The sequence below is a fragment of the Elephantulus edwardii genome, unplaced genomic scaffold (genome assembly GCF_000299155.1).
Source record: "Elephantulus edwardii isolate Elephantulus edwardi_28Jun2011 unplaced genomic scaffold, EleEdw1.0 scaffold00015, whole genome shotgun sequence".
Lineage (NCBI taxonomy): Eukaryota > Metazoa > Chordata > Mammalia > Macroscelidea > Macroscelididae > Elephantulus > Elephantulus edwardii.
In genome coordinates, this window is record NW_006399765.1 from 4,531,511 (window position 1) to 4,547,393 (window position 15,883).

Genomic DNA, 15,883 nt, shown 5'->3' on the forward strand with positions numbered 1-15,883 from the left:
CTGGCCTTTGGCAGCTGCAGAGTCCAAAGTGGTAGATTGGTGGGATTGGGAGAGGAAAATTGAAAGGGTCTGGAAAAGTACCAAAGGACTAGGGTCTCGCAAGAGACTAACCCCTCTAGGGCACGGTTAGGAGTCTGCGCACTTCTCTGGGGGCGTGTCCTCGGCCAGTCCAATCAGGTGAAGGAGCTGGGATTGTTGCCCAGGCAACGGGACGCACAGGCTGGCGCGAGGCACCCGGGCAGTTTTGATCCAACCCTGAAGAAGTCTCGTTATGTCACGACCAAAGGTAAGCCTGGCACCTCATTCAGATGCCTTCGTCGCCTGTAGAGAGAGGAAGTCGCTGAGTGTGAAATTGGGGGTCTGGGTGGAGGGGTTCTGATGGACAAATAAGAACACGATGGTCACAGAGGACAGATGACAGCCTGTCCTGGGCTGCCACATGCTGTTGCTGCACGTGTCCCCAGAGCGGGCTGCTGCTGGGAAGTTGACAAAACTCCTGGGTTCTCAGCTGCAGTGAGCGTTTCCTGGGACCCCAGGGTCAAGTCAAGGATTTCTGATTTCCTGATGAGAAGCCTTTAGAAGCTATTTTATTCTGTCATCTGCCACATAACTAAAATAATCATTCAAAATACCACCTTACGAAGCCTCGTCCATCGCTGGACCATGATGGGGGGTCACAGACGTGAATCAGACAAATCAACGTCCTCTAAGAATTCACAGGCGGACTCCTTCATTTTAAGAATGTGGAATGTGAAACCCAAAGAAGAGAAATTAAAAGCTCGGTAATTACTCTGTCCCCCCACTCATAAATGGCACTTCCGTTTCCTAAATCCCGTGCCAACAACAAAACAACGAGTTTATCTTCTCTCGGAGTCCTCATCCTCGGAACTTTGTACCATGATTCCTTATTCATGTGATTATTTGTTTGCTGTATGCCTCTCCTGCAAGACAGTGTGCTCCTTGAGGGCGGAGACCGTGGCCGGCTTGCTCTTTTTATTCCCAGTGCCCAGCATAGCGCTGACAAAAGCAGACTTTGGTCAAATGTTTGATGAGTGGCTACAGTTGAACTACCCACCTGAAGCCCAAGCCAGAAACCTGGGACTGACTCCTTGACTCCCTGAATCTTCATCACCTTCCACATCCAATAAGACCTCCTCCTTCATATTTATAAAGAAATATTTAATCTATTCATCCATTCTCTTCATCTTAACAATCACTATTCATGATCCGGTTCTCAAAAAGAAAGATCCAGTTCTGTAAACATGCAGATTTGAATAATCTTGTCCTTTCCGAATTGTATTATAAAACCAGAAAAGAGGGAAGAAACTTCCCAGCTCTGATCAATCTGGCATGTTGCTTTGAAGGGAAGGACAGACTGCAGACTCCTGAGAGCTGCACAGGGCAAGGATTGTGAATCCTCATCTTAAATCCGTTGGTCATATTGTCAGGAGGGTGTTGGAGAATCATGCTGGGGAAAAAGGAAGAGTCAGAGTGAAAGAGGAAGACTTGCAACAGGATGGATTGACCTAGTGACTGTGACAAAGGGCTGGAGCATATCAGAGATGGTGGGGATGGTGCAAGATGGGCCAAGATTCAGATCTGTTCTGTATAGGGTCACTATGAGTCATAGCTTGCTTGACAGCATGTAGCAACAAACAACAGTGAGCTTCCCTTCTAGATCATTTTGTACAACAGGAAATAAACATCTACGTAAACATCTGCTTCTGATCAACGTAACTTACTCCTTTGAAGGGAAGGACAAATTGCAGGCTTCTGAGGAGACTCACAGACAAGTGTTAGCCTATACTGTCAGTCCAGATGTGGCATAGCCATGTGTTCATGAAACAAAAATATATATGTTGCTTCTTGTGACACTATGTATGTTGTTATTGTTGAAAGAAAAGGTCAAGACTGTTTGGGACTTTGTGGTCTCTTTCAAATGTTATAAATTGAGTTGTAGATATAATCTTATTTGGGAAGAGTGTTTTCTTTGTCATGTTAATATATATTTGACCCTCTCTCTCATTGTTGTCAAGTAGGAAATGACTCATAGCTGACCTTCCAGCTGGTTTTCAGAGGCTGTAATTGCTCTGGAGGAGATTGCCACCATCTTTTTCCTCTGGAGCAAGCTCATAGATTTGAACTGCTTCCCTTTGAATTGGCAATGCAACTCCCTAGCCATTAGGCCACCAGAACTCTTTATCTTACTCCAATTGGGTGAATTCTAAATCTACTGACTTCTGAGTTAGAAAAAAAGCAGATTAAACACGAAAACACGCCTAGTTTCCACATAAAGATCTCCAGGGAACTATGGAAAATGTGCCTACCTTCCATGTAAGGATTTCCAGGGAACAAAGGAACATCTTCTGCAAGGAGGGAAAGGTCAGGACAGCCTCTGGAACTCTGAAAAAAATAAGAATCTGTTCCTTAAAGTCATGCTCTTGTGGTGTTTCTATTACAGTATCACTAGGTGCTAGGACACAAGAGGAATATGTGTATTAATTTATCTAAATCAGAGCTTAATTTCTTTTTTCCTTTGCAGAATCAAAATTTCAAGCCCCATGGGTTTCCAAAGGGAAAAGAACGGTGAGTGATCCCCCACCCAGTTCTAGGCACAAAATTTTCCCTTTGCTTCCTCATTTCTTGTTTCTTCCTTCCCTCTACCCTTTCTTATCTTCTTACTTCAATCACAGTAACACTAGTAAATAAGGTAGTAATAAATGATATACTTAAATCTTAATCTCACTAAAAACCAAAACCCAATTGCTAATATTAATGTATAAAATATAACACAAATGAAAGACTGCATGAAACATAATGTACATGCATGAAATACAATGCATATGAGTGATAAAAATATTTAACATCTATTCTTTTTTTTTTTCCTAACGGGAGAGTTAAAGGTTTGAAGCTACCAGACACTCCATGGAGTAAATATTTCAGCTCCAACACAGAAAGGGGAGCTGCTATGAGTAGGACTCCATTCAACAGCAATGGATTTGGTTTTCTGAAGTCTATTTTGATGTAACACTGAAATAGCTATTCCTGCTTTATTTTTATTAATGTCTACACAATAAATCTTTTCCCATCCTTTAACTTTCCTGTCCCCCATATGAGTATATTTGAAGTGAATGTCTTATAAATAGAATATAGTTTTTGTCATGTGCTGTCGAGGTAGAATCCACTTATAGCTGATGCTCTAGTGGGTTTTCAGGGACAGTAAATTTTACGAGAGGAGAATTCTCATCTTTCTCCTATGAAGGCACTGGTCGGTTTGTACAGCCTGCCTTTGGGTTGGCAGCACAAATCCTTAACCATTAGGCCACTAGTGTTCCCTGAAGAAAACTGAGCCATATGTATTTTTCAATCCACTTGGTAAGTATATTTTAGTTGCTGTATTTAGACCACTATATTTAATGCTATTGTACTCACAATCAATGTTGATGTAATTATTGATATGGTAGGGATTACATGTATCATTTTATTTTTGTTTTATATTTGTTCTATTTCATTTGTTGTACTGTTTCCTTTTTCTACCTTCTTGTGGATTACTTGAGCATTTAAAAAATAATTCTGTTTTGATTTATCTATATATGATCAAGAACCAGTGTTAACAAAGGAAGAAGTTCAAGCTGCACTGAAGACGTTGGCAAAAAGTAAAATCTCCAAGATTGAGGTGTTTGACAAACAGATGCTGTCCTGGATGTGCTCACCAGGCTGTGTCAAAAAATTTGGAAGACAGCTGACTGGAAGAGAACCATATTTGTTCCTATTCCCATAAAAGGTGATTCAACAGAATGTGGAGATTATATGATAGTATCTTTAATAGCACATACAGGTAAAATCTTGCTGAAAATTGTTAAAAAATGTTTGGAGCAGTACATTTTCAAGTATCTGCCAGAAACTCAAGTTGAATTTAGAAGAAACCATGGTATGAGAAATATTGTAGCTGATGTCAGATGGATCGTGGCTGGAAGTAGAAAGTACCAGAAAGATATTTGCTTGTGTTTATTGACGTTGCAAAAGTATTTGAGCGTATGAATCATAACAACTTTTGGTTAACATTGAGAAGAATGGGAATCCCAGAACACTTGATTGTGCTCTTGTGAAACCCATACATAAATGAAGAAGCAATTGTCCAAATAGAATAAGGAACACTGCATGGTTTAAAACCAGAGAAAGTATGTGGCCAAGGTTGTGTCCTTTCTCTGTATCTATTCAATCTGTATGTGGAGCAAATCATTCAAGAAGCTGGATGATATGAAGAAGAATATAGTATCAGGATAGTTCTATTTTGGTTTATCTATATATGATCAAGAACCAACAGTAGCAAAGGCAGAAGTTCAAGTTGTGTTGATCCAAGTTCATTGCCCCTGATCCAAGCCATATTGTTGTGTGTCATCTAGTGTGAACCCACTCATAGATAGATGATCCCCTAGGGGTTTTCAGAGGCATAGAGCATAGAAGGAGACTGCCCATCTTTTTCCCATGGAGTAGCTGGTGGATTTGAACAGCATGCCGTAATCCAAGCCATAGTCTTTTTAATTTCTTTCTATGCATCTGAAAGTTGAACAATGAATAAGAATGACTGAAGAATGGGTGCCTTTGATTTGTGGTGTTGGAGAAGAGTACTGACTATCTCGCAGACTGCCAAAAGGACAAACGAATATCAGAGGAAATGCAACAAGAGTTCTTTTTAGCAACAATTAATAATAATAAACGCTCCTTAGAGGCAAGAATGGTGAAAGTTCCTCTCCCGTACATTGGGCCTGTTATCAGGAAGGGGCAGTCTTTGGAAAGAGGCATAATGCCAGAATCAGGGAAAGTGCAGTATCAGGGAAAGAGAGGAAGACTTTCACAAGACTCTCACAATGACTCTAAGAGAGGCTCAAGTATGGAGGTAATGGTGAGGGTGGCACAGGACAGAGCCAGGTTCAGATCTGCTGATATAGGGTTGCTGTGAATCACAGCTGATCTGATATTATGTAACACCACCATAACACATCTTTTTTAGATGTTTATTTGTGCACCATTGAGTTTTTAAATATATCTCTTGATATAGATTTTTTTAGTGGTTTTTGTGCGTGTTCTGGTCGCACAGTCCATAGGAAGTTGAACTGCTAATTTGAAGGGGTCACCTTTCTGGAGGTTCAAATTCACCAGCAGTATTTTCTCCATGGGAGAAAGATGGATGGTCTCCTCCTATGTGATTTACAGCCTCCAAAATCCCACCAGAGGGTCAGCTATAAGTTGGCTCAATTCAATGGCAGTGAGTTGAGTTGTTGAGTGGATACTCTATATAATATTTTATCACAGTCTACTAGTGTCTACTAGTTGCCGTACAGTGGTAACTTGTGGTTGCTGTGAGGCTGAACGTTGTGACACTGATGTGTCAAATGTGTTAATGGTTGGTTACCCAATGCAGACAGAGAGTGGGGTGAAGCTCCCCGATTAAAACAAGCTTGGAAGCAGGAGTGACATCCACTTCCGTAACAGCTTGCCTCTGGAAACCCTATGAGCCTGGAGAGAGGATGAAAGACACCCAAGCGTTGAGGACTCTCCTTCATAGGGTGGCTATGAGTCGCCTGCGACTCGATGACACTTAACAACAACAACTAGTGTCGATATTTTATAAGTTCAAGTGACATATCCACACCTTAACCTCCCTTCAATCCCTTTACCTTCTTTGTTTATAATTAACCTTAAATATTTTCTCTACATACACCAAGAACCACATTAGATAATGTCGTAAGTTTGGCTTTAATTTGCAAACATAGTTTAGAAAACTAGAGAAGGAAAAAAAATTTATGTATATTTTACCCTTTCCATTATTATTTATTCCTTCTTGATATTCTGAAATATCTTCTTTTGTCATTTCCTTTCTGTTTGGAGAATTTCCTTTAGCCATTCTTTTAGGGTAAGTCTGTTGGTGACAAATTATCTTTGTTTCCTTTGTCTGAGAATGTCTTCATTCCTGAAGAATATCTTCAGAGGATATAAAATTCTGGGTTGACAGTTCTTTTCTTTTAGCTCTTGAAAAATGTTGTGCCATTTCCTTCTTGTTCCTGTGTTTTCAGCTGAGAAACCTACTTTTTAAAATAATTTTATATTGATTTATTTACAAAGTTCACATACACTGTTTTTTCACACCAGAGATTACCCATTTCTTTCACCCCCCATCAAATTGTGTGACCCTATATTAACCATCCCCCACTCCATGCTCCCATGTTCTCCTCTACTTGGATCCTCATATTCATTCTATAATAATGGTCTTATACAGTATTTGTCCTTATGGGACTGAGTTAGTTCACTTAGTATAATGCTATCCAGACTCTCCCAAGTTAGGTAGTGATTCACAAAATCATTGCTCATGCATTCTGGAGAAACCTACTTTCATTTTAATTGTTTTTGTGAGATCATTTAAAAGACATCATGCATAAAGAAAACAAAAAGTCACTAAGACAAGAAAGAAAGTCTAGTGTGGATGTCAAAAGAGATGCTGAAACTTTCTCTTGAACAGTGAGTAAGTAAAGGGAATGGAAAATATGAAGTAAAAGAGCTGAAGAAAAAAAAAAGATTCCCAGGGACAGCTCAAGAAGGCAGAGGAAAGTATGATAATGAGCTATGCAAAGACCTGGTGTTAGAACTCCAAAAAGGGGAAAAACACGCTTCACATTTTTCCTACTGAAGAAAAACTTAAACTTTGAGTTGTTAGACTGCAGAAGTATAGATAAAATATTGAATGACATAGGAGTCATCAAAAGAAGAAGAGAAGAATACACAGAGTCACTTTACCAAAAAGAATTGGGCAACATTCAGCCATTTCAGGAGATAGTAGATAATCAGACAAAGTTGCACTGGAAACAATGGTGAAAAACAAACTTCCAGGACTTAATGGAATACCAATTGAAATGTCTCAACAAATGGATGCAGCACTGGAAGCCTTCACTCATCTATGGCGGGAAATACGGAAGATATCTACCTGGCCAGCTAAGTGGAAGAGATCCGTATTTGTGTTCATCTCAAAGAAACATGATCCAACAGAATATGGAAATTCTCACACCATATATTTACACATCTAAACAAAGCTATACTGAAGATAATTTCAAAAGCAATTGCAGCAAGTTTAACAGGACAGCAAGCAGTAAATGTTGGAGAGGATGCGGAGAGAGGAATTTTCATACACTGTTGGTGGGATTGTAAAATGGCACAATCACTCTGGAAGGCAATTTGGTGTTTCCTCAAAAAGATGAACATAGAAATCCCATATTACCCAGCTATTCCACTGCTTGGAATATACCCAGAGAAACTTAGAACTGAGATACAAATGGAAATTGTATACCAATGTTCATAGGAAAACATGGAAACAGCCCAAATGTCCAACCACAACAGAATGGATTGAGAAATTGTGATACATTCATACAATGGAATACTACGCAGCCTGCAGGAACAATGAGGAGGGACTGGAGACTATTATGCTAAGTGAACTAATTCAGTCTCATAAGGACAAATACTGTATAAAACCATTTTATTGTAGGATTAGAAAGATAACTAGTAAAACGTGTATGAAGATCCAAGGTGGGGGGAGAGAGCAGCAGGGGGTAAGGATGGGCAGGGGGTAAATCATGATTCTTCTTTTGAACATGTAGCTAGACGAGGCTATTCCTTGGAAAGGGACATCATGCTTGGAAAGATGGACAGTTAGCGAAGGAGAAGATCCCAAATAAGATGGTGTGACACGGTGACATCAGCAATGGGCTCAAGTGTGTCAGAGATGATGAGGATGGCACAGAATAGGTTCAGGTCAGCTGTTGGTAGGATTGCTATGAGTCATACTCAATTCAGTGGCCCCTAATAACAACAGTAATGACGTGTTATGAGAGAAAACCATTTGCTTTGACGGACTCTTTCTGATACTACTCAGCTGAAGAAAGAATATGGTGCTATCTTAGCGTTTCCGTGTTCGGTACGAGTCCAGACTCCCCACTTGGCCTCTCTTGACAGCTGAGGAGAGGGACTTATTTGTTGTTGGTGGTGGTGGTTTTTTAAAATTTTTTAATTGACATTTTAACAAAAGTTTACAGAAAACTTGGATTTCCATTCATTCATTGTGGCACATTTCCCTCCCTACCCTCCCCACCACAGTTCGATTTTCTCTTTAACAAGATTCATTCACGGTTGCACTATTTCCTGCTTCCCACCCCACAGTCCACTTTGCTGTGCACCTCTTATTCTGTACTATTGTCATGAAAATAATGCCTAATCATATATTTCTTTTAGACATTTCTTTCCCACATCAGTTTAAATCTAGTGTTCATTATTTATCCCCTCTTCATTTCTCCCCAACCCCCATGACAGTCCTGTTTTGTAACAATGGCATTATGCAATATTTGTCCTTTTGTGACTGAGATATTTCACTCAGCATAATGTCCGCCAGGGTCATCCTTTTTGTATAATATCTTATGAGTTCCTTGCTTTTCAATGCTGTGTACTATTCCATTGTGTGATTATACCACAGCTTCCTTATCCATTCATTTGTTGATGGGCACTTGGGTTGCTTCCATCTCTTTGCTATTGTTAACAACAGAGCAATACACTTGAGTGTACATATATCTGTTTGGGTGGCAGTTCTGGTTTCTTTAGGGCATATTCCCGGTAGTACAATTGCTGAGTCAAATGATATTTCTATTTGAGACGGACCTTTTACTGCTGAGTGCAAGTGGGAGTTCTGGCTTTCACTAGACTGCCACGGATGTCCCCTTCTGCTTTACTTAGAAGGAATTCCTTGTTACTGGTCCCCACCTGGCCTGCACTGACACCACGTGCTTACTTCTGGGCAGGGCTGAAAGTTCTGACTCTAAGCCTCCTCTGATAGTACCTCAGGAGGGCGGGGGAATAGCTGCTCGCTGATGTGGGATGGGAATGTCCAGGCTCCCTGTGTGACCTCCACTGGTATAGCAAAACTTTATCACCATTGACCTTCTCTGACACCACCGCAGAAGAAGTGTCAGGGGACCTCATTACAACGTCAAGAGAAATCTAGCCTCCTGATTTGGCCTTCTGTGGCATAAGTGGGAATGACTTTGTCTGGCTGGAACAGACTGAGTATTAAAGTTTTCTGTCTTCCTAGATCCTTCTTTCCTGGTCCTTTGTCGACAGAAAGCTGGCTTTTCTTGGGGACTTTTTTGTCAGCACCTCAATGGCTTTTGTGGGTTCCAGTTTATTTAGCTGCATAGCTAGGATATTCATGGCAAAAACAAAACTCAAGAAATTGGCCACTCTGATGTTCTTTGACTCCAAAGGCCCATCTTCTTCCCTCTCTCCACCTTTCACTGTCTTCTATGCTTACTTTTTATGCCATGCCCAGGGTTTTTATCTGTATTCAGCTGGAGGAAAAGGGATAAATGCTGTCTTCCCAGATGCCAAGAAAGGGGACTTGCAAATACTTCCTGTTTAATAAAAGGATTAGTTAGCATATATAAAGTGACTGGACTGTGCCTTGCATATATTAGGGATTAAATAAATGTTTGCTGCCAGTTTTAGTGATTCAAAGATTCTGTAATTCTCAACTTGGTTACTTTAAGTGTCGTCATGCTGTGATGCTAAATTCTGAGGTTCAGTAATTCTAAGGTGACCTTTCTTCCCCCCACCCTCACCCCTTTTTTTCCTGCTCTTGGTCTTTCTGAGGAAAAGAATTGATCCCAAGCAGTGCTTTTTTGACATGTATTGCAGGGAGCAGAGAGCATTGATCCGCTTCAAGACTACCCTTGTGAACACTCTCATGGACGTCCTTCGCCACAGGCCAGGATGGGTGGAAGTGAAGGAGTAAGATATGCAGCCCCCAACCTCATTCCTCCTCCCTTTGTCTTACAGATTCCCATTTCTCATTGTTTTTCTCCCAGTTCCTGGGACCCAAAATGCATGTGACATGAGCTAACATTTATATTGTGTTCACAATGTGCATTGTGGACAACATTTAAGTCTTACCAACATTCAGCAAAATATGATTATGTTCAGAAGTGGTAAGCCAGTTGCCTAAAATCACACAGCATGTAATTTTAGAATGGGATTCAAGCCCAGTTCACCTTGACTATTACACAGTTAGGGCTTATAGTTCTCAATATAAATAAGGAATGCATGTGGGTTTTTTTAAAAAAAACTTATTTTTATATTGATTTGCTGCAAAGCTCATATATATTATCTTTCGGACTATCTTTCATTCACACTGTGTTTCATACAATAGGAATGCATGTTTAAGACTCACTGACTTGACTCTTTTTAGTGAAGGCTAGCTCAAGGACGTCTCTCCCTTGGCACTATTTATTAGTTCTGTGACATTTAACAAATTACTTGACTTCTAAGCCAATGTTCCTTCTGTGCTGGGCTCTGAAGATACTGAGATACTATATGCCAGACATATCCTATGGGCTTGCATTAGTTAGGGTTATGGTTTGCATTCAAGTAACAAAGTGAAAGAGATCCAAAGTGAAAGAGGTTAAAATAGGCTAGAAGTTCATTATCTCTCACATGTAAGTTCAGATTTAGGAAGCTCAGGGCGATGCGCTCCACAGGCACATGGGACCCATCTTTCCATTTCTACTATGCTGTCTGTAGTTAAGGGAACTCTGGTGGTCTAATGACAAGAAGCTGTGATGCAATCCTGAAATTGTGAGGTTCAAATCCACCAGTGCTCCATGGGAGAAGAATGAGCAGTCTCTTCCTGTGTAATTAACTCCCTCTGAAAACCCACCAGAGGGTCAGCTATGGATTGGTTCTGACTCGACGGTACACAACAAAAACAACAACCTCTGTAGTTAGGGAGTTCTGTGGTAAGGTGGCTTAGTGATAAGGAGTTGAATTGTCAACTCAAAGGAACATGGTTTGAATCTACCAACTGCTGCACAGGGAGAAAGATGGGCAGTCTCCTCCTGTGTAATTTACTGCCTTTGAAAACCTCTGGAAGGTCAGTTAGGAGTCAGTTCTGACTCCTTGGCACATAACAATAACAAAGGAGTTTGCAGAGGCAAGAAAAGGAATGTCCTTCCCTTGAAGCAAAGAGACTTAGTGGCATAGTAGATAAAACGCTGGGCTGCTAACCAAAAGGTTGGTAGTTTGATCCCACCAGCCACTCCAAAGGAGAAAATTGAAGCAGACTGTTTCCCGTAAAGATTCACAGCCTCAACAAAACCGTGAGACAGTTCGATAATGTCACTGTGAGGTGCAGTCAGCTCAGTGGAAGTGCATTCATTTGTTTGTTTTTATCCCTTAGAAGACATAACCTAGAAGTACCTAATGTTTCACTGGTCAGAACATAGCCGTGTGATCACATCTAGCTGCAAGGGAATCTGGAAATGTTAGCTCTTCTGGAAGATGTAGACTGCTGCAGGAAAGGGGGAGAATGGCCGTGTGGGATGAGGGTGCAGAGCAATCAGCCTCTTGGCCACTGTGCTCTGCTGAGATGTGTCGAGTAACCAACAGCTGAGCATGCTGGCACTACACCTACCAATAGCTAAGCAAGCCTGCACTGTCCACGATTATAAGCAATTTACTGGCAAGTTCTCATTTAATCGCCCCAGTAGATCTTCTGAGTGGTGATAATCACCCCAATTATCATCTCCATTTTACTGATGAGAAAACTGGGTTAAAGAAGTAAAAATTGTAAAATGCCATGAGCCAGAATTTGAACCTCATCTGTCTGCAGAGAACAGACTCATGTCCACTCCAGTCTAGCTGCCTCTGAGTTGATGAAGAGTAAGATGAATGAATGGATAAACATTTTTATCACCTCCCCCCGAAGAAACCCCATCACATAAGCGGTTTTTTCTCATCTCCCCACTCTCTCCTAACCCCAGGTCACTGTAAGCCTATTTCCCCCTCTATCTTGGTTATCTAGGGCTGCTATAAGAGAAATACCATAAGTGGATAGCTATAGCAAACAGAAATTTGTTTTCTCACTGTTTAAGAGGCTGGAAATTAAAATTCAGGGCATCTAAAAAAAACAAACAAAAAAAATAAATTCAGGGCATCTGCTCTGGGAGAAGGCTTTCTTCCTCTGTTGGCTTCTGAGAAAAATGTCTGCATGTGTCTTGATCAGTTTTCTGAAATCTTGGAGGTTCTCAGCATAGAGACCCTGAGTCCTCTCAGCTCCTCTTTTCTTGACAGTGCTCAGGTCTGTTTCTCTCTACTGCTTCTTATAAAATAAAAGGTAATGTGATGAAGGCCACACCCCAGGAAAGCTCTCCTTACATTGTATCATGGCTGTGACCTCAGTAAGGATCTGAATAAGAACTTAAGAATTCTACATTAATTCCCTTGGCACTGATTGGCTCATCACAGCTTGCAGTCCTTGTAGCTTCTTCCTCTTACAATAATGTTTTCAAGATTTTATGCTGGAGCTTGTATTAGTTCTTTGTCTCTTTCTTCCAAGATGGCCCTGGGTGGACTCAGATTGCTAACCTTTTCCTTAGCAGCCCAGTGCTTGACAGTCCAGCTACTGTTTACAGTCTAATAAATCTCCAGTCATAGCTGTTATGCTCATGGTTATTATGGTCACAGGCCCTGCTGGGTGAGGTTTCTGATGGGCAGAGTGGGGATGGCAGCCTCTGCGTTGTAGTGTCTGGAACTCAGCTGGGAGGAGCCAGCTGGCTGCCAGGTGCTCCTCAGCAGGAATGGTCTGGGGGAGCCTTCAGATTCACAGGGCTGGCAGGTGATGCTGACTGCCTGCTGGGACCTCCCTGGGACTGTTGCCCAAAGAGCCTTTCATGGCTTCTGCATGTGGCTGACCCCCGAGCCAGCAGCCTGTGGGATGGAGGTCCTTTGGAAGCATTTCCTCCCTCCTTCACTATATGGAAATCTGATTCATTTGTCATCACCAGGGAGCTACATCCTAATTTCTCTCTGCTCTTGCCTCAAACTTCCCCAAGATATTTCTCAAAACTCAGCCCACATGTCTGTAATAGCAACAAAAGAGAAACCACTCAAACACCCCTGTTGGGAAAATGGTTAAACGTATTGTGATGTGGTCACACAGCAGAATGATTTGAAATGAGTTAAATGAATTAATTAGATCAGTAGGTATCCAATGGATCAGTGTAAACACAAAAAGGTTAGTGAAAAATGCAGATTGTGAAAGGAAGCAGACAGAAGTGGTTCTAGCCACAAAGCTTAGACTTTAAAGCCTGAGTTCAAGTCCTGGTCTCCCACTTAACTAGGTATATGAATTTGGGCAAGTTCCTTTTTTATAAAAAAATTTTTTTTCAAATATATTTTAACAATTCATCTTCAGAAAGGGTCTTCACAAATAATAAACAAGAAGAGTCAATATTAAGGAACCTTATCTGAGGAATTAAACATACAAAAAGATATGAAAGTAAAATGATAGTGAAATTAAAATTCCAGCTAGATATATTTTTTTACCTATCAGAGTAGTGTAGTGATTTGTTGAGGGGATGAATGCTTATTAATATTTGGTGTAGGCAAAGGTGTGGTAAACTATCAATATTTTTTGTAGGTTTTTAAGTTCCCATAAGGGATTTTTCTAAACATTATTATTAGAATTGTGCCAGTCACTGGTCTAATTTCTTTTAGAGACATTTATTCATATGCACAATGACAGTTATTGTGGCCCTTTCTATGAATTTGGGCAAGTTCTTTAACCTCTTCATGCCTCAGTTTTATCATCTATAAAATGAGCATGATAATAATAGAACCTATCCCTTACTGTTGCTAAGAGAATTGATGTACATATTTATGGAGTAAAAAATTGCTCACCCACAGCCCTCACGTTACTGAGTCACAGCTGACCCTCTGTTGGATTTCTGAGACTGTGAATCACACAGGAGGAGATTGCTCATCTTTCGACCCTAGTGTAACTGGCCTATTTGAACCACCACAGAGGCATGGCCTTAGGGATAGCAATGCAGTTCCCTGTGGATCACACACCAGCAGAGTTGTAAAAGCGTGCCAAACTGTGCCACCTCCTGTCTGAGAATTCTACATATGTCCGTGTCAGAACTCAAACGCATTGCTGTGAAGTGGGAACTGACTCATAGTGGACCCTCCAGTGGGTTTTCGGAGGCTGTAAATCACATGGGAGGAGATTGCCCGTCTTTCGCTCACAGGTCAGATGGTGGTTTTGAACCCCAGAGAGAGGCATTGCCTTTGGGTTAGCAGGGATTCCACAGTGGATTACACCACCAGATTACACCTACATATATGCACATACATGGAGTAAAACTATAAAGACATGCCTAGAAAACACATACCCCCAATTCAGGCTCAGGATTTTCCTTTGGGACAAAAGAGTGGGAGATAGAAACGGGCATGGAGCTTCAGTTCTAGATATAATTTTTTGTTGTATTTCTTTATTATAACATTTTAATTTTATACTGGTTTACTTATAAAGTTTGTATACATTGTTTTTGGCATTGAATCTTTCCCCTTTCCTTTACCCACCCCTTCCCCCACCCATCAAATTGTGCAACCCTATGATTAATCACCACCCCTTCCTCACCCCTCTGCTTCCCCCTCCCTCCCTTGGATCCTTGTACCCATTCTACAATAATGGTTTTACATAGTATTTGTCCTTATGGGACTGAGTTAGTTCACTTAGCATAATGCTCTCCAGTCCCTCCCAAGATCAGAAGCACTCATTTTTTCTTTCCTGCCACGTCTCTGTATAGCACCTCCTTCCCGCCCCCCAGGTATGATGCCAGGATTTGGTAGATTCATCTGGTTTCCTGCTCTTCTCCCTGCGGTTGTGGTCACAGGGTCAGTGTTTGGGGCCAGGCACCTGGACCGGAATCCTTGTGCTGCCATGTCTTTGTCAGCTGAGGTTCTTCACTGGAGCTTCTCCCTCCTTAGAGCCCCGGATGCTTAGAGTCACCTCTCACTCAGGGCTGCTCCGAAGGTTTAGGGAGAGGAAGGATTTGTGAGTGCAAGTGAGGGCTTGTGGATATTACCTAATCTCACAGCTTGGTAACTAGGCATAGGAGTGGATCGGATTGAAGGGACATATGCTTCCAGGTCCAGGCTGGTCCATGTCGAAGTGAAGATGGCTGGGTTGTCATTGTGCTAGGGAATGTGGGGACCTGGAGCATGCCAGCCTATCTAAGGGACACTTCAGCCGAGTGGGACCAGGATGCACTGTGGGCTCAGAGTGGCCACATCTGCTGGTTGCTAAGGAAAGGTGGGAAGCTGGGTTTTTATGGGAACATTTCCCTAGATTTCACACTGGGCATGTCTGTGGGACAGAGGTGACCCACAGCCACCTCTTTGAAACTCCTGATGGAGACCCTGCTGCCTTCCTCAAGCCCCCTCAACATCACCTCCCTGAACATTACACCCCGGCAGTGCTGAGGCCCTCAGGTCATGACCTTTGTGTCCCCCTCTTCAAGTGAAGGGGATTGGGACTTCTACTGGTGTGACGTGAGCTGGCTCCGGGAGAACTTTGACCACACCTACATGGACGAGCACGTGAGGATCAGTCACTTCCGAAACCACTACGAGGTGAGCCAAGTGGGCTGGCGGAGACCGAGTCAGCCATTTCCTGCTGTTGGCCTGTGAGCTCCTAGCGTGGGGATGGTCCAGAATGAAGGTCCCTGGGAGTGTTAAGGGTTCATGCACTCGGCAGCTAACCAAAAGGTTGAAAGGCTGAGCCCACCCACAGGTGCCTTGGAAGAAAGGCCTGGTGATCTACTTCCCAGAAAATTATCCATTAAAACCTATGGATCCCAGCTCTGCTCTGACACACATGGTCACCAAGAGTTGGAGTCAACTCGACAGAATGGGAAACAGGGAATTTGGGGTGCATGTCAGGTAGGGAATGTACAGACTAGCTTTAAGACAAACTAAGGCATTTGGGAGTGTGAGGGCCCAAGACGAT

The 15,883-nt window shown here is 41.9% G+C and overlaps 1 protein-coding gene across 1 annotated transcript in view; it reads left to right on the forward strand.

The window, feature by feature from the left end:
• Nucleotides 1-271: 271 nt before the first annotated feature.
• Nucleotides 272-15,883, forward strand: part of TTLL9 (tubulin tyrosine ligase-like family, member 9) — a 49,065-nt gene continuing 33,453 nt past the window's right edge. The window contains exons 1-4 of the mRNA XM_006881426.1: nt 272-286; nt 2,543-2,586; nt 9,733-9,825; nt 15,396-15,507. Coding sequence (XP_006881488.1) covers nt 272-286; nt 2,543-2,586; nt 9,733-9,825; nt 15,396-15,507 — 264 coding nt within the window. The remainder of the gene's footprint in view (nt 287-2,542; nt 2,587-9,732; nt 9,826-15,395; nt 15,508-15,883) is intronic.